Source organism: Morus notabilis, unplaced genomic scaffold (genome assembly GCF_000414095.1).
Source record: "Morus notabilis unplaced genomic scaffold, ASM41409v2 Scaffold96, whole genome shotgun sequence".
Taxonomy (NCBI): domain Eukaryota; kingdom Viridiplantae; phylum Streptophyta; class Magnoliopsida; order Rosales; family Moraceae; genus Morus; species Morus notabilis.
In genome coordinates, this window is record NW_010367009.1 from 140,257 (window position 1) to 165,869 (window position 25,613).

The 25,613-nt window shown below is 33.7% G+C and overlaps 3 protein-coding genes across 9 annotated transcripts; 1 reads left to right on the forward strand and 2 right to left on the reverse strand.

Annotated features, from left to right (window-relative positions):
- On the reverse strand, window positions 1-7,696 carry LOC21401448. Of its 4 annotated transcripts, none has more exons than XM_010111520.2 (6): window positions 7,434-7,696; window positions 5,522-6,028; window positions 5,101-5,244; window positions 3,739-3,979; window positions 2,248-2,748; window positions 1-1,002 (listed from the first exon to the last, which is right to left on the reverse strand). In XM_010111520.2, the coding sequence occupies exons 2-6, from the start codon at window positions 6,014-6,016 to the stop codon at window positions 560-562; spliced, it is 1,824 nt and encodes a 607-aa protein (XP_010109822.1). In that variant the 5' UTR covers window positions 6,017-6,028; window positions 7,434-7,696; the 3' UTR covers window positions 1-559. The 4 variants fall into 4 exon arrangements, with proteins under 4 accessions (XP_010109822.1, XP_024030130.1, XP_024030129.1 ...); XM_024174362.1 differs by having other exon boundaries at window positions 5,522-6,050; XM_024174361.1 differs by having other exon boundaries at window positions 5,522-6,070.
- Window positions 7,697-14,802: 7,106 nt separating this feature from the next.
- Window positions 14,803-16,554, forward strand: LOC21401449. 3 transcript variants are annotated; one of them, XR_002903395.1, is made up of 3 exons: window positions 14,803-15,179; window positions 15,312-15,530; window positions 15,942-16,554. XR_002903395.1 is itself a non-coding variant. In XM_010111521.2 (2 exons), the coding sequence occupies exon 1, from the start codon at window positions 14,880-14,882 to the stop codon at window positions 15,174-15,176; it is 297 nt and encodes a 98-aa protein (XP_010109823.1). In that variant the 5' UTR covers window positions 14,803-14,879; the 3' UTR covers window positions 15,177-15,179; window positions 15,312-15,930. The 3 variants fall into 3 exon arrangements, 1 of the variants encoding a protein (XP_010109823.1); XR_002903396.1 differs by having other exon boundaries at window positions 15,398-15,530; XM_010111521.2 differs by lacking the exon at window positions 15,942-16,554 and having other exon boundaries at window positions 15,312-15,930.
- Window positions 16,555-18,155: 1,601 nt separating this feature from the next.
- Window positions 18,156-20,937, reverse strand: LOC21401450 (glutathionyl-hydroquinone reductase YqjG). 2 transcript variants are annotated; one of them, XM_024174381.1, is made up of 7 exons: window positions 20,834-20,937; window positions 20,107-20,151; window positions 19,714-19,938; window positions 19,446-19,622; window positions 19,125-19,349; window positions 18,894-19,022; window positions 18,156-18,571 (listed from the first exon to the last, which is right to left on the reverse strand). In XM_024174381.1, exons 1-7 carry the CDS (start codon window positions 20,927-20,929, stop codon window positions 18,338-18,340), a joined length of 1,131 nt encoding a protein of 376 aa, XP_024030149.1. In that variant the 5' UTR covers window positions 20,930-20,937; the 3' UTR covers window positions 18,156-18,337. The 2 variants fall into 2 exon arrangements, with proteins under 2 accessions (XP_024030149.1, XP_010109824.2); XM_010111522.2 differs by lacking the exon at window positions 20,107-20,151.
- Window positions 20,938-25,613: the final 4,676 nt, after the last annotated feature.

A 25,613-nucleotide genomic window follows, 5' to 3' on the forward strand; every position in this document is an offset into this window, starting at 1 on the left:
GCTGGAAATTGTGAATTGGAACATATACAAACATATTACAATGGTAATTCATTAAACAAATTGGAAGATGCAAATGATATTTCTTCAGCTTGCTCTCCCTTCCGTCCTCTAAAATAAATATGACTTTTCTATTGGCTTCTGAGCAAGCTAAATAAATAGCTTCCAAAAGTAAATATCATTTTTTACATTCTTTTCAACTTCCATTACTGTCCATGCTCCCATTCAGGGGGGTGTTTATGGTACACGACTTTTTGCAGAAGGATGGATACGAATGAAGAAAATTAAAAGCATGGTACCCCCTAATAATCTCTGTAAATATTTGTATGACCCACATATACCTATAATTTTATACCATTCTTCCAAAAGGGGAAAAAAAAAATATGGCAGTAGATGGTCCAGGAGGCACAAACCGGCTTTTGATCGGTGTAGCATCCGGCATTTGGAGAAAATTGCAAATCAGAATCTCAATTCCTAGTCCTGAAGCTAGGGTGTTGAAGGAAGCAGCCATTTCTTAATAAGACAGTTCCTCCAAGAAAAGAGCGATTCGATATACTTGGCCCTACTTTGCATCCGGTCCTTCATTGCCTACTGAATAGTTCATGTTCTTTCTTCTCTTCGGTTCAGGCTCACCTAACCGCAACGAAAAGCAGATCTCCTCATCAGAGCCATTCCTCAATGCTGAGAGGTTTTTGGATTCAAGGTTTTCCTCTTGATAGCTACTTTTGTGCACTGTAGACCCGCCAGTAAAACTTGGAATGAACTGGTGTTCAAAGTTCGGAGCAGTTTTAATTCCATTTTCAATGTGAAACTCACTTTGCCTTATTGTTGGAGCTGGCCCTTGAAAGGATTCTCGCACGATTGGAGCTTGTTGAATGTTCAAACCAAACGGCTCTGAGTTCCCTTCGAGCTTTTCCTTAAATGGCACTCGATCTGTCGGGGATGACTCCCCAACTGTAGAACCCATCCCTGCTGCCGAAGCATTTCTTTGCTCTTGCAATGCGGCTATATTAACAATGAAACAACAGAAAGGCAATGCAAATCAGAAGAAAAAGAATTGAAAAGTTACAGAAATTTACTACTATGCCCACCACTAATGTGGCCGTTGAACTGAAAAATATAGCGCTGTTATCACTCCTGTGTATCTCAGTAATCATCTATCATGGCCCAGTTTTCTAATAGTTTATAAAAAAGATTCCATATTTTCTGGTCGAGGAATACAGCAGACAAACTACAAAAAGAGTTAAATATTTCTGTTGCTCATATTTGTGCCCTTGGCTTTGTCATTCGACAAAAAGAAACCTTCATAGATCTAGAATTGGATCTTCTCTTTTACATGAAAACAAGCATAACTAGTATGTAAAGCATACAAGGAAAAAAGAAAATAATCCTGATATCTCAAATCACGTAACACTCACTAATGATGAGGATTTTGTGACCAAACTTGCAAGCAACACTATCACTCCGAAAATTTTAGAAATAAGCAGATTTTCTTAGAAACTTTGCACTTTGACTAGAAGTGCCAAGATACTGGAAAAGTGGGCACTTAGAAAGGCGCATCAGTAACATTTAAAGTGACTGTCGTCAAATTATAATGTTTGTATGAACATAGCATGATAGAATTAGGACTAGAAAGTCTCTGACTTCACGGTATCTCGAGGACAGCACTGTCATGCTTTGCAGTTCAAAGCACCAAAGATTTGAAAGATTTGACGCCACGGCACACAATTACTCCAATTTGATGCATGTCTCTGTGTATTTCTTATGAGGTCATAGCTATAATTAATAGGACTTGCTTGGCATAGCTTTTTTTTTTTCCCTTTGCTTTTAGTCAGTAGAAGAAGACAAGCAAAAGCCGTGGTTTTTCAGTAAATGTTTGGAACCACAATTTTAAAAGAGCTTAATAGGTCAACATGAATTTAAAATGTTAAGAGTGAAATTTGTAATATCTTATTGAAACTCTTATACAGGTTTCAAAGTCCATTTAGAATAGTGTTTTTTAGAAGCCACATTTAGTGGCTTTAGCTGAAAGCTCTTCTGGAGAGCTGACGCTACAGATGATCAAAACACTTTGAGAAGCAACTTTTGGACCCAGGAAACTCTGCCAAACAGACCCATAGTCATGTCCTCAATAAGTAAATAACAGGAGAGGAAATAAAAATGAGTGGAGCGAATATGTTACCAGGGAATAATAATAATAATATTTACATGAGGGGGGGAAAAAAAACTAATTAGTTGAGACTCACAAACCTTGAAGCCCTTCATTGGTTGTAATCAGATCAAGTTCCAAGAGATCAAGTAGGCGTCCTAGATCAACTCCGCTAGTCCAATTCTCGGGGGGTTGACCAACTTTCAATTTCAAGCGACCCCTGTTTGCTGTTCCTCCCCATATAATGCCAACCGGCCGTGGTCTCACCCCATCTGGACTAGTTAGGAGAATGAGGCTTCCACTGTCACCTTCAAGATCGAAGGTCTGCTGGTTCTCACCAACAACAAGAAAATCAGTAAAGAAACAGATCCCTTTCTCATCGTTGTACTCTAGGGCATACGCCATTATCGTCCCAGTGGTTAAACCTGAGCTTCTTCCAACTTTTACCACTTGCCTCCCAATAAGACTGTTAATTGGAGATTGCAAATCGATGATGTTGACATCACCAATCTGACCTACTCCTCTTACAGTCACATCCACGTTATTCATATTGAAATCTTCCGCAAAAGGAATGAAAGCCCCATCAGCTCGTACAAAAGTTTCTGCAGGGGCACAAAATTGTAGTGGGCATGTGTGGTGGTCAGGACACAATGAGAAAACCATTAGCAAAAACGAGAAGTTCAAGACAAGAGTGAAAGTATTGACTCATGCAATAGCTGGCTACTCACGCATCCAAGCACAGAAGATGAAGAGGACAGAAAAATTAACAAAATATCTTGACAAATTCGAAGAAGCACTATTTGAACCTAGCACATGCAAATTCCTGCCAAAATGATTTACAGGACTTTACAATTTGTGTAACTGAGTATCTACTTTCTTCCAATGAATAAAACGTAGACAACTCTCCGATGGACTCATAGCAGCGTTTGGTGCAACCAGTGTGAGCAAAAACTAAACTGGTATTGGCTATACTTTAGTACAACTTGCCTGCATCTACACTGACAAACTGAATACCAACTAGATTCAGTTAAATATAAACTTTTAGCTCTTGTCGTCCAAGGAAACATAAAATGAACTTGAGGTCATCATGGTTTTAACTCACCCAGAGGAAAGATAGAAATCTAAAATTAGCGAAAGACAAAATAACTCAAAACAAAAATAAAAAATAGATGAATAAAGTGCCATACAAGTCTAAGGCAGTATTAAATTAAAATAATGGCAGTATTTAATTAAAATAATGTAAGGCACAGGCATAACCCAGTTTTGTTTTTGGCTAGTTAATAATATATGTAACTCCAATGTTGATAAAATATAGACCAACTCCAAGTGGCAAAGGTTAACCTTTGGCAATTCCTCACCGACCAAATATATTAAATGAATTTAAGTTCATCATGGCTTATCCAAATGATATGTCTCAGGCCAAATTGGATTCCAAATGATCTTTACCAGCAAAAATCCGAGTTAACAATCGGAGAGTATCTCCCGAGTCTGACTTACAGAATCACGGAGCCAAAGATTTACCAATAAGATCAAAACAGGCATAGAGATTAAAGTTGCTTCATAAATGCTGCATCAATTTGGAACTACATTACCTGCATTTGTTCCAGCAAAGATTCCATACCAAAGATCATCAGTGATAAAAGAAGTTGCCCTTTCCACGGCCCCCAAATATACACCAGGTCCAAGGCTTGGTGGTAAAGGATGAAACATTTTCTGGTTTGGATAGTCTAAATCAACAGCCACATGCCGATTAGTAAGAAAACCAACCTGCCGGTTGCCTGTTCGGCTTCGTACAATAGCACCCAAGGTTCCATAAGTCTCTTGGCTTGCAACCTAGACAACCATGAAATTAGTAAATTTAAGAATAAGAACGAATGAAGATGCGGATAACTTAGTGATAGTCTCAAATATTTTTAGGTTCAAGGAAGAGAATAAAGAAGTCTGGACGGGTATAGAGTAACTTAATCTAAATCAGTTATACTATGAAAGAACAACATAGTTCTAGAATAACACATGAGTGGAGGGATGTGATAGGCCTCTAAATGATGTCTTTTTAAGTGTTTTGAAGTTTTTTTTTTCGCTTTTTTTATTTTTTGTTTCTTTATTTTCTATTGAGGATACCTTATCCTCTTTTCCTTGTATCATGATTTCTATATCAATATAAGGAAGTATTCTTATTAAAAAAAAAAAAAAAAACATATGACTGGAAATATGAGAAAAAAGCAACTGATGAAGTATAGTTTTAACACTTTAGGAAATTTACTGGAGAACAAGAACCAGAGAATGTTGAGAATAAAAAAATAATAACAAGTACCAATAAATAAAAAATTCTACATCAGAGGAACAGCTCCGTTGAGCAAGACACTATTAAGAAGCTCAATCTCAACCAAACAATTGATTCCCGAAGGGAAAAAAAAATCGCTGACATGGATTTGTGATCTTGGTCCTCAGATTCTTCCAGATCTTTTTATTGGAAGTTAGGCTTTCTTTCTTTGATCAATGGGCCTCTTTTGCCCCTTTTTTTCTCCTTTTTACGTTCACATGGAAGGTTCATGGCTGCTCCATCCTTTCAGATGATTACTTCCTCTTAGCTCATAAAAAGGTTAGTTCTCATGATGTCTGGCAAAAGAGACATCCTTATATGATGCTGTGTGTTCTAAGAAAAAATGGAAATAGGGGCGGCTGGCAATTTATTTCTTCACCACTGGGTGCCATATAAGCTGTGGGTTATTCTTTAAAGGAGCTTAGGTGTGGCTGATTCAAGAGAAGACTGCTGTAATGTTTTTGCATGTTTGTATTAAAGATAATTGCTCTAGAAGGAAAAACATTTGTAAATAACTAGAAGAATCTTCGAAATTTGTATGAAGATGCTAAAATGTCAATTGCATGAAAAAAGTTAGCACCTAACAAAGGAAACGTGCAAACAGGAAGTGTCCTGGGCAGAAGAAGAATACCTGGGATCCAGAACCGATGCATGGATCACTTCCCCTCAAGCCATCCACAAGCTCTGTATATAATTGTTCTTTCGGTGTTGGAGCAGGTGCACCATAATATGAAAACTCCACAACATCAACATCACACCATACACCTCCTGGCCCCTGCCCCAAGGTTGAAAAGGGCATTTTAAGTCAGTAAAACACATAAAAACTCATCATTAAAATACATAACTTTCATCACCTGTTTCCTCCTTGAGAACTGTTAAAACCTTAAGAAACAGAGTCATCCAAGAAAATTCAGAAGAACCACTTCAACTATTGTGATAAGAATGACTAAGGTAAAAAACCCAACCAATGTATCAAGAAATACAAAAGTAATACAGGCGGTGAACGAGAAAAGGGCAGAATTTGCCTAAATGAGAAAGAGGAAAAAAATCACCTCAAGGGCAGCAGGTAGACATTGTACATGGTTGAGCCACTGCCTGTGAACTTTACGAGCAACAAAGACAAGAATAGCTGGAATATTTGTTAACACACCCCTTCGGATGCGAAACCCAATTGCTGTGCCAAGACTAAACCGACGCAAAATCTTGCTGTGGAATGCTCTAATGGTCATCAATTCAAGCAAGGTGGTAGCTTGCTGGCCAGTTGGCAAACACCCCAGAGTCTCAGGCAGAACACCTTTCTGCAGGTTACCAAAATAATTTGCCCTGTCTTCTGCAGCATCATTTAATCTACTTGATGTCGGCCATGAGAAGTAGGCAGCATTGCTTTCAGAGTGCTGAGCACCTGATGCAAAAGGTTGGAGGGGAGAAGGACTAGAGGAAGGCAAATTAGGATGACCGCAGTAATTCCGATCCAAATCCAGAACAGATTCATCTGATTGTGTTGATCCAGAGGGATGAAATCTTAAATCTAATCTCATCCTGTCCATCACTCAGCTCTCCTGCATGATTTTGATTCACCATCTATCAGAAAATCCAGACACCTAGTTAAAAAAACATCAACTTCAGTTATACACAAATCCCCCTTCCTTTATATGTTCAATGTCCAAGTATTTCACACTGCGGATTTAAATTTTTTAGTCAACGAGCAAAACATTAAAAAACTATGCTAGAATATGACAGACTAAGTACTAACTAACAAAAGATAAAAGAAGTAAACACATACGAGAGAACCAAGCCAAGTTTTTACATTTTTCAACGACTAATAAAATCAAACATTATCTGAATTGAAAACTTTGGAAATAGAAACTTAAGAAAGGAAATCATCAACAATAGTAGCATACCAAATATTAGCGGTTATACTAGAAATGTAATAGAAAAATGGTCTTATAAGACAGATTCCAAGCTACCTCTTCTCCTAAAGCACTAATATAACTTTCAGAGTTCTATAAGTGCAACGAGCATGTATATTGTATAGGACAAATCCTTGTACTTTTTGTGTTTGTCTGCCTGTGTACATATGTTTTTGCTTCAGGGGAAAAGAAAAAGAAACTCGAAGACAGCAACAAGAATGAAAATGCAAAAGGGAAAAGCCCAAATGGATACTCCAAAGGGACTAACCCAATTTTGAAGATCTTTAAAGATCTTTAAGTACGTTTAGCTCACATGGCATCTAACCAAAACGGAAAATGTTTTTCCATTTTTTTATTTTTCGTTTTTGGCTTATTCGCATTTGATAATATGTCCAAAAAGAAAAAAGAAAAGCCGATCAGAATAATTGATGTGCTATTCACACTTCTGAAAGAACTTCCACACTCATGTCATTCTCCATCGTACTTGACATAAACATCCTCAACTAAATTATTTCTACAAGAAAAAACTAATTATAATACTTTCCCGAGAAAAAATATATTCAATATGGTGGGGATTATGCTCTTCAAAATCACTCAGGGGACATTTGCTAATCAGAGTATCAAAAACTGAGAGTGTGAATATATATATATATATATATATATATTAATTATGAGCGGAAAATAACATTTCAATGGTACGATCAACACCTAATTATTAAAGCCCAAAATGGAAACGAATTGCACGAAGACTTTCTGATAATCTCTCTCATGAAAAATCGACATTATGATAAACAATGCAGAAAAGGCACCACACTTGTAACTCATAAAACTAAACTAACAAAAATAGAAAAAGAACAAATGGAGGTAATATTGAATTTGAAGCAACCCAAATTACAAGTTCACGAAATAGGTTGTTGTAAAATGAGAAGAAAATAAAGAGAAGACGCATTTACAGTAAGAGAATCAAAGTGAACCCAGAAATCCCAATAGCTGAATCAGAAGAAAAAGGAAATTTGATTGAAGAAGTTGAAAGTCCATCCATTGATTGACTAACCGATCAGCAATGGCGGAGCCGTGACGGAAGAGAACTCAAAACAAAGCCCCTCGAGTATTCTCATGCCCTAGAGCAGATTTCCCGCATATCCATCATTGGTACGATCAGATTGAAGCTCAAAATCGCTTATTAAAAGAAACCCAAATTGCCAACTGCCAATTGCCTTACCAGTTTGCCTCCATGGAAGTAATCTATCAGCTAGAGAGAGACGAGAGAGTAGGAATAACTATAACCATATTTAGAAAGAGGAGAAAAGGGTCTTGAGAGAGAGAGACGCCATATACTACTAATATATGTGATATATCTATAGTATCTGTCTGTGATAGGCGTTAGTTACAATATTACACGCCCAAAAGAAAATAATTATTAATTTACTATATTATTATTAAATAGTTATATATTTTTTCGCTTTTTCTCTCTTTTTCATATTCTTCCCTTTTGCTGCCTCTATTTAATATTTCTTTTACTTTCTTTTTGCCTTCGATATTGATTTTAATTAGAGGTGGTGAGGAAATAAAACTTTTTTTTTATTTTTTATTTTTTCTTGGATCCCATTGATATTTAGTTTGGTGGGAGAATATAGGGACCCATCCATATTTGCTCCCCAAAAGTAGCGCACTCTTCATCCTAATAATTCAATTCCCATCTATTATATAGCTCTATAAGAGCTATTGAAACTTTTTCTCTTTTTTTTTTTTGTTGAAAAAGATCTATTACTCCCTAAAAAAAAATAAATAAATAAATAAAAAGAAAGAAACGGAGAGATCTATTAGTGAAAGTGCAAGGTTTGATTTCCTTGTTCTTGCACTCTCATTTTCTCTAATTGAAAATCATGGTAGATGTTGGTTTACACTATTTTTTTTTGTTTGGTGTCTAAGTTGAATGCTTGTTAAAAATATGAATTATTGCTCAAATTAATATGTGGATGTGGCCTGTGGGACACAAATGAATAGAATTGGTTTCCTCAAAAAAAAAAAAAAAAAAAGAATAGAATGGGAGGCAATCTCTCACATCCTTCCAATTTAATTATTACCTCTCTCCTTTTGAAGTGGCACCCTTTGAAAATCCTCCTTTCCTCTCTCTCCTACATCATCCATTATTTTTCTTTAAAGACACTATTCCAATTGCATACCTTGCTTTAAAAAAAAAAAATCATTTCTAGAAGTTAAATTCTCTCTCTCACAATCCCATCATATATTATCAACACATTATCTTCAACTTTTGCAAGTCATTGCATTTATTTTTCAATTATCAAATAATGATAACCCTGCCACATGTAATATCGCCACATTATTGGAGATGATAACCTTTAAGGAGCCCATTCATTGAATGCGTTTAACTAATAATTTTTATTTTTAATTTTTAATTTTTAATTTTTTTTATGAAAAAAAATATTGTAATATAATTAAAATTATGTGTTTAAATGCAGTAAATAGACAAATCTTAATAAAAGTAAAAAAATAATTAAAAAAATGCGTCTATTTACACTCTTTATTTTACTTTTTACACACTCATTTTTAATAAATTTTATTATTATTAAATTACACATATTAACTTTTAAAGACAGATATTTTTAAAAAAAAAATTGCCCATTAAACATCTAGTCTTAAAAAAAATTATATTCTAAATGTTATTATACTCTACTTTTTGAAGAGAAAAAGTTTCCGATTCATAGAAAAACTTTTGAAGTACTATTGATGGTTTAGGAATTTTTAAACTTTGTTGAATGTTGGGTTAAACAAGACCAAGAAATACACAAACCATAGTTCTTCAATACCATAGCCAATGCTCTCTTTTTTTTTTTTTTTTTTTTTTTTTTTTGGGAGCTAAGAAACGGATTTCGTTCAAAACAAACCAGTCAACCAAAGAGCCTACAACACAACACAGACAACCTACTACAAGAAGCCTAAAACACCACGGATTTCTGGTAAGCCTACTTACCGTTAGTTTTTTACTGTTAAATCCGGTCAAAATCATATTAAATTAAAAAAAATATACAGAATAGATAGTTTATAAAATAAATCTGATAACTGAAAAGTAAAAAACTACGGTAGTTTATCTTTTCTAATTCAATCATAAAAACTTTCATAACTTTATTGGACCGCAAATTAGTTCGAAACACTTTTGAAAGATACAATATGACTATTAAATGATTATGATAGTATGCAATACAAGCCGGTTCAGAAGTATTCTCTTCTAAAAAACAAAAACAAACAAAGTATTTGTTTTCTTAAGAGATTTCATCAATTTGTTGTGCTAATTAGGCATTCTATTTCATAACATGAACAAAAAAAAAGAGCATCAAGAATCACTATTGTTAGAAAATCAAGGTGGAATTATGTCTTTTCTATTAACAAATCAAGATCCCTGAGCTTCCCCGAGATCCCAACCCTTTTATAGCATTGTTCATGATCATGGCTCAAGTTGAGAAGAAAAAGTGCAGCTGGATAAGTAAACTTTTTGTCACGTACATATTTGTTTGCTACGCTTGACAATGATAAATTTGCTCGTCTGAAGGCGTATAAAATATAAAAGAAAAGAAAAACTGTTTGAAAGAGACCCAGGGGAAGAGACAGAGAGAAAGGAATCGAAAGACTCCAACCAAAGTCATCCGTCCTGAAATTCATTACCCAAAAAAAAAAAAAAAAAAAAAAAAAAAAACCATCCTGAAAAGAAAATTTTTAAATAATAAAAAAAAGAAAATCAACAATGCAATTATTAAATCAGTGTACAAAACACATAAAAACCGCGGGCTCCACCACAATCTGGTTCCCTTTATAAAAGTGAGAGTGATTTTTTTAGGAGCACTCACCTGAGTGTCTTTGGAAAAATACTGTTTTCTTTACTTTTTGAAAACCAATGGCCCCCCTGCTTAGCCTAGCCTTGAAGCGTAGTGACTGATTGTTTTTTTCCCCCTCAAAAAATCCACTCAAAATAATATTAGCATATACATGATGTAAATAAAGGAAAACAGAAAATTAGAAAAGAAAATCTTTTACGCCCGTTTAGAATTGGTTTCAAAATCATTTTTCACGTTTTTCAAATAAAAAAAATGAAAATAAGTAGATAGTGACGTTCGGAGAAACTAAAGACAAAAAATAAAAATAAGAGCACTTTTTTGATTTCACGTAAAATTAGAGAGATTTTAAAAATGACTTTTAATCATTTTTTATTTTTTATTTTTATTTTCTTCTCTTTCAAACAGAGAAGATAGTCTATTCATGACAGTGCAAGGAACAATTATCCTTTGTACTTACTTTACAAGTGACAGCTGGCACACATATATACATAAAAAAGAGCCAAAGTGCATGCATAGACGTGCTTGAGTTGGAAACTTCCTTCTAAGACATTAATGATTATTTCTTTAGATATACAAGAAAGAAATATTTTCATTTTCTTATTTAATATATTATTTTAAATACTATTATATGTTTTCAAAAATGTATGACCAAACGAAATTTCAATTTTTTCTTATACTGATAACAATCTATCGATAAAATTACTAAACGCATTTTCAGAAATGATTTATAACTGATATTCATACGTTTTTATTTCCATTTTCATACTAAAAACATAATCATTTTAGAACGGGTTCCAAATGCGCACTTATTTTTTTATGAATAAATTGTAAAGACAAACAGAAACTGAGAAATTAGTAGCGAAAGGAGAATTAAAAATTGGAGACACTAGATTACAACAAATATAATAAACGCAACATAAACGAAAATGAAATCTACAAAAATGTAAATAGAAATGTCGATAACGAAGAGTCAAAGTTTATTTTTACATGGTGTTCTTAAAATAAATTCACTCCTTATTGCATGAACACGAGGTTCAGTTGGCGTCCGGCCACTTAAGATATAACGACATATTAGTAGCAAGAGCTCATGACAATGCTACTCCGGTAAATTGAAATATTGTCTAAACTCTGCCACACTAAAAAGCCTAAGAGTGTGTTTGGTTTGATGGAAAAGAAATGAATACAATAGAATGAAATTCAAGTACGATGTTTGGTTGGATTTATAAAAAAAAAAAAAAGAATGGTCATTTAAAAGGAATGACTATTCACCTATTTTAAGTAAATCATCATTTTTTTCTCACATGGGAGGAATAGCCGTTCCAAACTCTTTTATTATTTTTTTTCATAATTACCCTTGAATATTATAATATAATTACAACATATTATATAGTAGTTATATCTTATAATATGTAATATAATATAATATATAATAAAAATATTATGCTATAATATTATATATTATAGTTATAAATTATAACATATGTATTTAATATTCTATAATAATATATTATATATTATGATGTAATTATACTTATAATATAATATATTATATTATAATATAATATAATATAATATAGTTGTAATATTGTAACAAATAATATTATGATTATATTAATAATTCTAATATTATTATTTTAGAGAATGAGTGAAATAGAATAATTAGTAAGGTGATTAGTAAATTATAACATAAATTTTAAAAATATCTAGTTTATAGTATAATTTAATATCTTAAGCTTTTAATAATATTAAAAACTCAAAAATACCCCTCTCATTCTTCTCTCTCTTTCTTCTTCCTCCCTTTAGTCCACCATAGTCGGCGTCGGTGACCGACAGCTGTCGCCGGTGACCAGTGATCAACGGTCGTCGCCAGTCAGCTAGCAACCGGTAAATACCGTATTTATTATATTTATTTAAAAAAAATTTAACGGAATTAACCTCTGGAGGCATGTTGACACAAATAATAAAATTTAAGAGCACAAATGCACATTGTAAAGTTTAAAAAGCATGTTAATACAAGTGACAAGATTCATGAGAATTTATAAAAATTATCATAAAATTTAATTACTAAAATCAATGAGAATAGGTTACACAACAAAAAATAATTATCATATAATTTTAAAAAGATTAACATTGAATATCACCGGATCATATTACCACAACTTCCCATACTTTTCTAGTTTTCTTTATCGTTTCCTAAACGACAACTCAGCATCACATACAGGTCACATTCGCAGGCTCTGACATTACACATTTTACCTTTTATGTGTTACGACGGTATCGATCTTTTTTATTTGATTTTATAAGCAGATTTACTAAATTGTCCCTTCAGCCACCCACTGTAATTACAAATTTGCACCTACAAATTATATCATACTCTCATAGCCTGACATTGTAGTGTCCTAGAAATCCGTGCAAAGCAATCAACTTTTTATACAAACGGTTATATCCCACTTGCAACAATTCGTGGAATGACATTCCACTTTGCTTGATTACGTGGAATTGCAGCAATGTCCTATTATTATTATTATTATTATGGGAATTTCTCTGATACATCTCCTTATTTGCCCTACCGGTAGTCCACGTAAAATTCTGTTTGACTTAACTTTCATTGGTTCATTCTCTGCCGTTATATCATCTAACGGTGCACCCGAACACACAATAATATTATTTTAGATTCTTTTACCATATGGGAATCATTAGAATAACACGTGGCGCATCTTGGGCTAACTTCAAAAGAAACAAATAAGAAATTGCCCAAATGTGAAGTAATTAGAATTTGAAGAGGACTTTGTAAAAATAATCTAATAAAAAAGTTGTATTCATAAAATGATAATTTAAATATTTTTATTTGTAAAATATTTTTTTTTTTAAAATATGACAATTAAATAATAAGTAATAAAATTTAATGAGATGACATGACAAATTTAACTTTTTAGAGAAAGAAAAATGAAAAAAAAAAGAAACTTCAAATCCTCCATCGAGCTCCCTTCTCCTCCCTCACGTACTGTCATGGCATTTTTTTTTATTTTTTCACATTCATTCTCCCCAGCCATCATAGATCCGCAAGATTGAAGAAATTTTTGTCATATTTTGTTTGATTAAGTGCTTTAAAGAAAAAGAAATTATTGAAAGAACTTGTTTGGAGAACAAAATTTAGAAGGTTAGTTTTTTATTCTAAATCTCTTTGAATGTTTGTTTTGGACGACATTTATTTTGAATATTATAGGTGCATTTAGCCGAAAATTTTACTATTTGTAAAAGAAAAAAAAAGCCTTTGGGTTTGGAAGATGTCAGATGACGAGGTTGAAGATGACAGATCGCGCGCGACCTCTTTGGCTAAAACTTGGTCGCGCGAATGACGGAGGTCGTTCAAAGTGGGTCGCGCACAACTATCATCCAAGAGGAATGATCTGGATTTCTTTTCGCGCGATCATAGCATAATGAGGGTCGTGCATCTTTTTCTTTCCAGAACGACTCCGAGCGACCTTAGAAATTTGTTAGCCGTTCAAAGTAATTCGAGGTCGTTCGGAGTCGCACTGATTTTTTTTAAAATGTTAATATTGTTTATATTTGTGATATAATTTTTGAATTTATGTTTTTCTTTTAACAATTATATTTCAAAATTTATTATAGGTATGGCTTTAATCTACATCTTTCTAGAGGACGATGGTGAATGGAAAAAGGTGGAGAGCGGATTTTGGGAATGGTTTGGAAGTGGTTTAACCATGGACTTTTTAATTGATAGAAGCACCACATTTGTTGAATTGGTAGATACAATCTATGAAAGAATGAGTATTGATCGAATATGTGCGTCTATAAATAATATATATATGACATTTCAATTATCAAATAAAAAAATATATAAAAAGCATAGGAAAAAAAGACAGGAAAGACGAAACGACCTACGCGTCGTTCTTGGCAAAAAATTCTTGAACGACCTCATAGTTGTTCTTGCACTTTTGGTGGTTGTTCATTGTCTTTCTCGGTTGTTTTAGAATTCATAATGTCTTTAAAATGATAATTTAATTTAATTTAAAATTTCAAGTAATTAATCAAAGTAATTCAAACTCATATTATAAGTACTTTGATCACGTATTCCATTATTTATGTTTTGAGAAATTTATAGTATTACTTAAATCATTTAAATCAAAATTAATACATAATAATTAATTAATTTTAACAATATAAAAGACCCATAACCAATGACAAGTCAATTGCTATTTGAAAAAAAAAAGTATTAGAGAGCTGGTTTCTTTAGACAGATTTGGGTTTGAACCCACATTACACAATTCAGATGAATGAAGAAAAAAATAAAAGAAAACAAAATAAAAATGTATGCTTTTGTATTTATGGCAATTTTGTTCCACGTGGGATTCTATAACACGTTTTTTGAAAGAGTGGGTAATCACATAGTACATCTACCTTTTACTTACCAATGTGTCATTGAATTTTAAACCACAGATTTTAATCGGACGTTTCTATTTTACGTGGACCCGGTAGGGCAAAATAAAGGGAGCACCAGAGAAGAGAAGGACCCTATTATTATTAGCAATCTTTGGTTGTGGAAGTCAAGAAAGACACAAGATTCCTAACCTATAGAGCGGGGGCAACGCGTGGGACCCACCGACCACAGCGTCGCGAAGAGGATGACGGCGGCGACAGGCATAGGCGGAGCAGGCAGTGAGATCGGCGGGTGCGAAAGGCTGCAGCGGGCGCTTGGCGATTGCCACCGGCGGTTGCCGCCTGGGCCGGCGCGGGAGTCGGCTTGCCGCCACCTGAATCGCGCCCTGGCGGAGTGCCTCGTGTCGGCTGCTTGCCCCGACGAGTGCGAGGCCATCCGCAGCCTCTGCTCCAGCGCCGGTACCGCACTGAAGCGCTCTCAGTGCCAAGACGCCCAGCTCTCCCTCTCTCTCTGCCTCTCCTCACTTCAACTGCCTCCCTAGCTAGTGAGTTCCTTATCGTCCCTTTTTTGTTGGTTGTTTTCAAGATTTTGTTAAGGGGAATTTTTTTTTTGTTTGTTTTAATGATTGTAATTTTATTCGCGCGATTTTGATTGGAGTTGTTTAAATTTGATCCAGATATCCTTTAAAAATGACATAAAAAGAAAAGGATTACCAATTGTCGTTTGGTGTTGAAAATAATTTGGCATCTCCACAATTGGCAGTTCAATTTGGGAAGAAAATGTTTTCCTTTTCTATTAAGGATGATGAATCAGTGCAAATGATTCGCCGCAAGACCGAAGATCGATTGAGGTGTGTGTATATTGTGCTCCTGTTCAAGATCAACCAACACTTGAGGTATTCAAAAAACGGTTGGTTTTTCATTTGAAATTTATAGTTGAGATGATGCTTTTACACACACACACACACACACACACACATAGTAACTCTTCATATGCCTGTTTAAACTTTGAACAAGAACAAGCATTTCTTGCACTTTCATTGTTACAGTTACAATATTATGTCACCTTTTACTAGACAAAAGTTGTACTTAGTTGCCTTGGCAGGAATGAATTTCTGTTTGGACTTAGGAGTTGTTTGCTTTGCCGCCAAACAGTTTGAACTCGGGAGTTCTAAACATTCCACTCTCGCACTCCATTATTAGATGTGGATGAACACCTCCTCCTAGATCGTTGGCCGTGTCTTCGTTCATTGCTTGCTGTTTTCCAGTTTAAACAAGGAATTCTAACTTGGATATTTTTTTGACAGATGTACATTCTCCTTTTTTATATCTTAAAGAAAAGATGATCGGATTTGGTGTTCAATTACTTCTTTTTATCATATGGAAAGTGCTCTTAGGGTTTGTGAACGAAAAGGCACCTCAGACAATACTTATTGACCAAAAACATGTCTCTTAAAGAATCATTGAGCATGGAAATGCCAACAACTACACGTGCACTTCGCAGCAAAATTTCCTTCCGGGTTCACGAGTGTTTTCAGGGAATGTTACAATGAGCGGAAGACCGAGTTTCACCCTGCAATCTGGAAAATAGCGAGGATACAGGATTCTGAGCTAGGGTGAGGAAGGTGGAAAAATTCTTTTGGACTCCAACACTTTATGACTTGTATGACTAATGCTCACTTAGTTCATTACATTCTTAAATTACTATAATTGGCCAGTCGAATATGCTTTAATCGAACGGTTCCCGAGTGCGCACCAGGCTTTGCTCACTCTGCTCAGTTTTTCATCAGAAAATTTGTATAGTTTCTTGAACTCAAAGAAGGGTAGTTGACTTAGGTTAGGACCAAGGTTCATGAGGACTTCAACATCTGAAGCTTGGTTATTGATTGTGTATCTCGTTTGGTCGAAAAATTAACTGATTACTTCACTTAATTGGACTCAAGTGTTGAAAGAAAACCTCGAAGTCAAATTCTTATCAAATTCTTATCAATTCTTTAAGTTAGCAAAAGCATACAAATGAATAATCTTGCCTATTTATATGCATTTCTTGGCGCGAAAAACAGTTACAATCATTTAAATCTAAACTGTCCACACTAGTGTCACATTCTTTGACTAATTGTTTTTTCTTTCTTTATCAGTGAACGCTTCTTTTATTAAGTTCTCGCTCTATCATCGTTTCTCGGTCTGCTTCGGATTCTCGCGACTCAATTCTTTTTTTGAATCTCCGTTTATTGAGATGTCGTCCTATTGTCTTTCAAATTTCATCAGAATCCAAATCATGTTTCGTTAAAAGAGGCTTCATTTGATTCAACATTAAGGGACTGTGTAGAACAATAAACCTTTTTTTTCTCTGTCATTTCAGCGTGGAACCTCTTCCAGTATTGTTTATCTGAGCTGTTATCATGTTACCTCAGGGAACTTGCGTAAAAATTTATGGGATGTTTGTTTTAAGGGCTTATCTCTGATTCTGAAATATAGTTTTTGATTCTCTACAGTGTTTTTCTCTCACAAAAAATTTGAATTTCAAAAATTAAAATAATAAATTATAGTTCTGAACCCATGAACTAAACGTCCCATTAGAGTAAGAGGTAAAAATTTAAACTCATATACATTTGTCTCTTTTTCTCTTATTACGAATATTAACGTTTTGTTTTTTGCTGGAAATTAGAGTTAACCAATGGATGCATGTAAAAGTACCTAAAATCTGTCTTTTGACTACAGATGAGGTTACTTTACATCAAAAGCCTTCCATTCTTGCAAAAAATTTCAACTGCCTAGACTAGAGCATGCCGAAAGATCACCATCTTTTATTGTTTTTAAGAACTACATGCCAGCAGATAGGATATATATTTATAACAAAATTGAACTGATACTTCTACGACCCCACATATAATTTATCAGTGGTAATCTTTTAGATTACTTTTTATTGTTTTTTTTTTTTTTTACTATTGAGGGTAATTTGGTAATGTATACGTTAGATTTTGACTTATTCTAGTCCAAAAGGGTAGAATTTAGAAATCTATAGTCTAATGTTGGTGGACTAGACATCTAGGGAGGCTCTATTTAAAGGGGTATTTCATTTGACTTCTTTTCTCGCGTCAATTAGTGGAATCCGGGTAGCCATGCAGACTACATGGAGATGGAATTCAGTAACCTACTGGGATATAGTTAGTGGACAGCCTGCATCTAATGCTTCCCTCTGTACTTTCGCTTTTCATTTTGGCGATGGTTCATTCTTAATCCGATAAATATATCTTGGCCTATTGTATTGTTCATCTGCTGCTTTTGTTTTTTGTTTTTTACTTTTTATTTTTATTTTTATTTTTGTTTTTGTTTTGTTTTTTAAAACGAGCTTTGGTTATATGGAACCTGCTATTCATTCACATAACTGATATTCATTTCTGAAGCAAATGAAGCGAGAGCCACACTCCTCCTATTACTTAACAAACACAATTAACCATTTAAAAAAAAAAGACAACGTAATTAATATGGAATCCGTTTGCTGTAATGTACTCAAGGAATGCAAGCATTCAAAACAGGTATTATTTCACTAATATTGGTCCGAGAAAACACACGATATTGTTCATTAAGATACATGTCATTACAGACGGTCCTCCAAAACAAGCTCATACAACATCAAGGCACAAGAACCTGTCTGTATTTTTATTTCATTGTACCTGAGTAAGCAGGCAGCATATACAAACTACTTAGAAAACCTCTCTCGGTCATGAGGAGAAGAATAATCGATATCCGGGCCTGAAGGAATGATGCCGAACGGATTTATTGTCGGATGACTTCCATAATAGTGCCGCTTTATGTGTTGCATATTGACCGTGCTGCTCATTCCAGGAACTTGGAATATGTCTTTGGTGTAATTGAACAAATTTGGGTACTCTCGTAGCAGCTTCTTGTTGCATTTGAAATGAACTGCATAAACCTGTAAATTGTGGAATGATCAAATTGCTAAGCCTCTAGGCCAATATGATTACACAATAATCTCAAAGAAATGGATTCACTAGTGCAAAAACCAGGAATGTTCATTGCTTATTAAGCAGATACATGAAAGTTCTGATGTTTAGTTACAAAAATTAGAAAATTTTAACAGTAGGACATTCATGAAGTTTCTCACAATTCTTGTCTAGAATCATAGTTCTTGATTAAGTCTCATATATTTGTATGACACAGAACGTCAATATTGGCCTAATTTTCAAACAAGATTAAAAAAGAAATGCTTATTTGAGATTCTCAAATATCCATACCTCATCAAATCTTATTAAAGTGACAAATAATCGAACATCTGCTTCAGACAGAGTGTCCCCACATATGTACCACTGCTTGTCAAGTATCTCTTCACATTTGTCCAGAGCTTCATACAACTTTGTCACTGCCTGCAAAAAGAAAGCTCATACATGTTTAAGAGATAGTAACTAAACAAAAGATCGATTTTAAAAACATTAACACCAGAAAACAACATCACGCGACCTCAATACCTCATCATACGGTCCTTGCTTCCTTGCAAACCCACATTTATAGACACCATTATTTATCGCATCATATATCCATTCATTGGTCTGATCAACTTTGGCTTGTAAATGTGGAGGATATAGGTCCAAATCGGGATTCTCTGCTATATCATTGAACTCGCTATTAAACATTCGAATTATCTCTGAACTCTCGTTACTGACGATAGTCTTGAGTTTCTTATCCCACAGAACCTATCAAAGAGCAAAATGCCGGAAGGAGTAGAAGACAAATAAATTAAAATAAAATTAAAAAAAAAAAAACACTTATATGTGGAATATATGTAGTACCGGAACCGTGTATTTCCCGGTGTAGTTTGTACTCGCAAGCTCATAAAGTTCTCTGATGCTTTTTGCTCCATTCAAAGGGTCAGGTTCAGCTCCTGGTTCCTCAGTATAGGACGCAGGAAAAACCCACCCCATGTGTTCATCACTCTGTTTGGTTCTTTCCCATATGGGTTTGACTGACTGAGCAACAAGTTCAACACATAAAGATTATTTGATTTCCAGTCTTGACAAAATGTGAACATCACTAAAGGCAAATTGATACAAAACATACTGTAAAGGTGATGGCTTTCTCAAGTCCTTTGATCTTTAAGTATGCAAGGCACCTAGAAGCCCACGGACAAGCATACGAAATATACAGATGATATCTGCCAGATTCAGCCGGGAATTGGGCTTGTCGGTCTCGCGAAATGAAGTTGCGAAATGTGGATGCAGTTCTTGCAAATGCACCAGAATCTGACATCTCATCCAATGCAGATCGAGCCATTTGAACAGAATGCTACAAGAATCCATGTATGCAGAAATTAGTTATACGTATTCGTCCTTACACTTATTTAAATTTTTTTTTTTTTTTATATATTATAATACCCTAATCCTTTACTACTAAGAGCAATAAATCGAAGAAAAAACAATCAACTAAGAACACGCAAGATTTATATGATTCAACCTTAATGAAAGAGCGACATCCACTTTCAACTACCGCAGAATTTCTCTGAAAAAAAGAAGATAACTAGATAAATCATCTCAGAATCTCCTTTTCTCTTTTACCCCTTGCACCAAAATTAACATCCCTAATGTAACTGAAACTGGGGCAACCAAAAATACAAGTGTGAATTTCTGACTCTGCATAAGAGCAATAATTAGGCTCCGCCCTCTAAACAATACAGTTTGATGAAACATATATATATATATATATATATATACATGTATATATATAAACTCTATTTCCACACAATTATATAAGACTAGTTAAAATAAATTTCCTCATCAGATACTTCACTTGTCCCGGGACTAGAAAGAGATAGTGCACTTTAATATAAACCATTGAAGTTCGCCAAATGCACCAGATCAAATTTCTCCGTTCACTGATTAATATACGAGTTTCGATAAATCTTTCTATTAAGAAAAGATTCTTAAACCAATTTCCCCAAAAGAAAAGAAAACATAATACAATTAAATAATTCGATCCAAATCGTTGAAGTCGTCCAGGAAAGATTCCTGATCCTTTTTTTTTTTTTTTTTCCCCCCCTATCTAATTCAGACAAAGACATTTAAGTGAAGATTTAAACGGAGAAAGTGATTTGATTCAAGAAACAGAGAAGATTATAAATTCAGCTGATAGTATTAGTAGCACAGGGAATTTATTAAAGAATTAGAAAAATCTCTCGGTTTACCTTGAAGGGCTGTGGGAGAGGGGGAGTTAAGGAGAAGTTTCGGTTCAGAACAAGTCTAAACGGTGCAAATGATTGAGTGGAAGGAAGAAAAAGCATTATTTTGTGTTTCTTAGTACAAGTTTAACTATATTATTATTATTAGTATTGTTATTTTGCGCCATTAGTGGTATTCTTTTTTGCTTTCTTTTACGGCGTGCTTGTGTTCTGATCTATAATCTATTACGTCACTTGTAGTGTCTTGCTACTCTTGGTTAGACTTTTTCAAGTCTAAAGCTCTTAGAAAATGTCACATCTCAACTCGAATTGAAAATTTAAATCCGTAAAGTGAACGAGACCACATCAACAAAAGTTATTGAGAAAATGGTTAAGTTTATCAGCGCGAGTCTAAATTTTTATTTTTCATTAACATCTCAATATAATTATTTATTTAAAAAATATTAGTTAAGAGTAAAAAATAAAAATTTAAAATCATACATTTTAAAAGATATTTATCTTCTTATCACAAGGTTTTCAATTTAAAAGAGACAGACTTCACATTTACCCTAATTCTTACGTATTTTAGAAAATTATCGCGTAAGCTTTGATTTTGATATTAATACCAAAAGCTCATACTGTGAGGTACTAAAGAACGAAAAATTCAAGTTTAAGAAATAAAGTACAAAAATTTTAAGAGAGTCGTGTAGCATATTATTTTACTTCATTAATAGAATATGTAAAAAATATGATTAACCTGCAATCCAACGCATGCGACAGGGGAATATAGAATAGATAGCGTTTCTAAATATAACATATAAGTGATGTGACATTATAATAACAATATTAAATAAACCAAAATTTAAGATAAAAACGTTTTTTTTTTTTTAAAAAAAGAAAACTCCTTTCTCCTTTCTCTCTAAGAAATATGATTCGGATAATTGACTTTCTCCTTTCTCTCTAAGAAATATGATTCAGATATTTGACGTAGCGCAAGCAAGTGAGAAAAATAAAAAAAGGAGATAAATTCTTATTATCTGTTGATTTGCGTAAATACCAAAAAATCTATTGATTCAATCGGAATATTGAAAAATAAAATTTTTATAAATCTGTTAATTCGTTCACAAAAATCAAAAAAATAGACATCAATCACTCGTTGATTTAACAGAATACCAATAAAATTAGAATAGATATATTGAGAAAACTCTCAAAGTACATAATTTTATTAATCTCTTAAAGAACTGTCAATAACAATGCTAGGCTATCTTATTTATAGAAGACTACAATTAGAAAACGAAAAGAAAACTGAAACTTATCCTAAATATTTTAAATTTAAAATTTGAAAATAACTAAATTAAAAAATAAAAATAAGAAACAACTAAATAAATAAAAATTCTAATTTTGAAGTCAAGCATCCAATAAATCGGGCAACTTCCAAATCTACTCGTCGTCCCAATGGTCGATCGGCGGTAGTCCAGCGGACGACCGCTGGTAGCTTCTTGCGCTGCATCAATATTTCTCGCTCTTCCACGAGAAATCCGGTGAGAAGGCAACCCAACAGTACTTCAACCTCACCTTTCGCGGCGAAGTCCAAGAAGCTCTCACCGCCCTCGAACGCTCCTCCGATGAGTTTCCACTGCCATCGCCAGCCAACAAGTTTGTCTCCTTCAATCCTGGCGAGCTTGCTGCCTATGTTACCATCTCTTCACATCTGAAAACCGTCTCTTTCTCTCAAATGAAAATTTTATAAAATGCATATTTTTCTATTTCAAATCTTTTTTGATCTTCCCACATTTATTCGGTACTAATTTAGATACGCACGATGCAGTTTCATATTAAGTTGTTATTGAAATTTTTATAATGTGGAATACGAACAACAATATGCAAAGAAAAATAACATAAAAATTCAAAAAGAGCAAACATCAATAGTAGTCCAAGTGAAGAGGTTATATGTAATCATAAAAAGACATGAAGCATTATAAATTCTAAAAGATAAAATAAAGAAAAAAAAAAGGAGTAGAAACTTAAAAAGGGAAGGACAAAAAAAGATAAGACACCTAAAACTCACTTTTAGGGACTATTATGCAATAAACAATAACCACATCAATAAAATAAACTAACTATAATTAAAGTGAGAATTGATTACGAGCAAGGAGATTTATGCAATGAGAAAGTTGTCCCTTTTTTCTTTTCCATTTTGGATCTAAAGGTAATTGAGTTAAGACAAAGGGATGTTTACATTATTTCGATAATAAAAAGGAGGTGTCGGTATAAATTGTCTCTTTTATAAAGGATAATCGTCTTTAATACAACTAATTTGTCCGGACTCTAACATGAGGAGTCGATTTTGTTATGATTAGAAAAATATAGATAATCTCAAAAATGTAGAAAACATATATGGATTCTTTCATTTCGATTAAAAATAAGAGAGGATTTTTGTTAATAATATTACACAGTTTTATAATAATGATCGACAATGGCTAATGTTTAAAATTGTAACAAAGTGTTTAGCAATGTAATTTACCTACCGTAGCTTGTCATTTTTAACTTGGCAAAACGGAATACACATTAAAGTCATGTTCATTTCACTGATTCGAGTTTAGAATTCGAATTTTATTACAGTAAAAAGCTCTTAGAAATAGTCACATCTAACTTTTTTACTACAGTATAAAACTCTCACATAAAGTCACTTCTCAATTCGAATTAAAAACTCAAATCAGTAAACTAAACATACCTTTAAATTTATTCTATTATTATATTCTCGTAAAAATATTTTTGCCTATGGAATATGGATAGATGAAAACAAATCACCTATTTCGGGGTTCGAATTCACAACACGAAACAAATTATGTACCCGATAAACCTTCCAATCGTGGCATTAGAATCTTTTCTCAACTTTCGCACTAGTACGAGAGCTCTTCTCAAGAATTTTGTCCTTGGTCTTGTTGTGCGGCATATGTGTGACAAGCATTCAAATTGATTAAATTACGTAGGGAAATATTTATATTATTCTCTTTCTGTCGTTCTTTTTATCATCTTCTATATTCATTATTTGACACATAGACTCTATTAATATAATATATTATTATTTAAATGAAAAATGAGATAATAGAATCTACGTGTCAAACTGTAGAGAGTGATAAAACGAGTGACAAAAAGTATGATGATGCATTTCTCAATTACGCATCATGGATTATCAAATGAAAAGGTAAGTTTACAGAATCCAGACAAACGCATACTATTACTAACTCATCATTTATTCGCACAAAAACAGAACACATTAGTTTAAAATTCTCCTAAGTATATTTATATCCTTTTTTCGTATCATTTGAATTTTGTGGATTGGGCCAAGGAAAGACTAAGTCATTTGCATGCTCCAGTTCTGTGTAGCCGTAAACGCCATCGTCATGAACTTCCCAGTAGCAATAGGTTGGGCATCTCCAATTACTATCCCTCTTTGCTTTGTATATGTCGTACGTTGCCGACGCGCCGCGCCAAGTAAACTGACAGTGGAAGCGAGTCGTCACCCAGAAGTTGACTCGAAATCTCCATGAAAAGGTGCCGTTGAAGGGTAAGATGTGAACTCCGAGATCGTCGTCCGCAGACTGGCAATGAAGCTTCACTTCTTGCATTTCCGGCAAGGCGTTGCGAATTTCGACTTTGATTTTGGGAGCACCGAATAGAGCTCTTTCACGGTATGGCGCAGGCGCGACATGACTAGTACTTATGGCACTTGTGCTTGTAACTAGAGAAGAAATAAACAATAATGCAAGCAACCAAACTTGTGACATTCCGGATTGACTCATATTTTTGTTGAGGTTTAATTTGTACAAAGAACTACCACGAGAAAATACAAGATTGATATGTCACAATGTAGAACACGTCTTCTATTTATTGACACATACATGATCTCCAACCAGCAACTAAATAGGCAAAAAAATAATATAGATAAGGACATTAGTCCAATAATGAAAGAATATTATTAAAAATGTATGAGGTAATCCATAAGATTCTACTGGTTTAGATTCTCGGAATCTCGATACACGAATGGTCCAAACAAGGAATCCATATATAGAATCAAATCCGCTCATGCTTTTAATACCAAGATTGGTTCTATCAAAAATTTAAAAAAGAAAAAAAAAGAAAAGGGTTACAAGATTGGTAGAAAAAAGTGTTGGAAAGGTTTTGAAAATGTAACAAGTACACTTTAACAATCCAACCCAATGACGAAATCAGTAATTGATCCCAGGAAACCATGGGATAACAAATCTATAGTTTGTTTTGCCTTTTATTAAATGGAGATCCATGAGTAAAAAGAAGATTAATTTTTACCCCTACTCTTGTTTAATATGGTTTTGACTAATATAGTTTATTAATTAAAGGGTATTAATGACGAATAAAAGGTAAAAATTTAAAACTCGTATTTGTCTCTTAATAAAGTTATATCTGTGAGTGAGGCTATAGATGTCTGAGGGTGTAGATATCCTAAATGTTTTACCATATTTAGCTTCTCTAATAACTTTTCGCTAATTGGTTAAAAAGAAAAAAATCCACACGGCAATCAAAAGACGCTTAGCAATAAATGAGTACCTTTTTTTTAATGGAAAGAAGTCTACCCAGTTCAAATGAAGTTTATTAAACAAGCTGTCTGTCTACTCAGTCAAATGAAGCTTCACAGTGTTCGAATCGCAGACGGCTGGAATTTTGAAAGGGATAATTCTGAAGATTTTTAACAACCAAAATTCAAATTTAAAGTTGGATCATGATCATATACGAACCTTGGTCAAGTGGATTGTATCTAAACTAC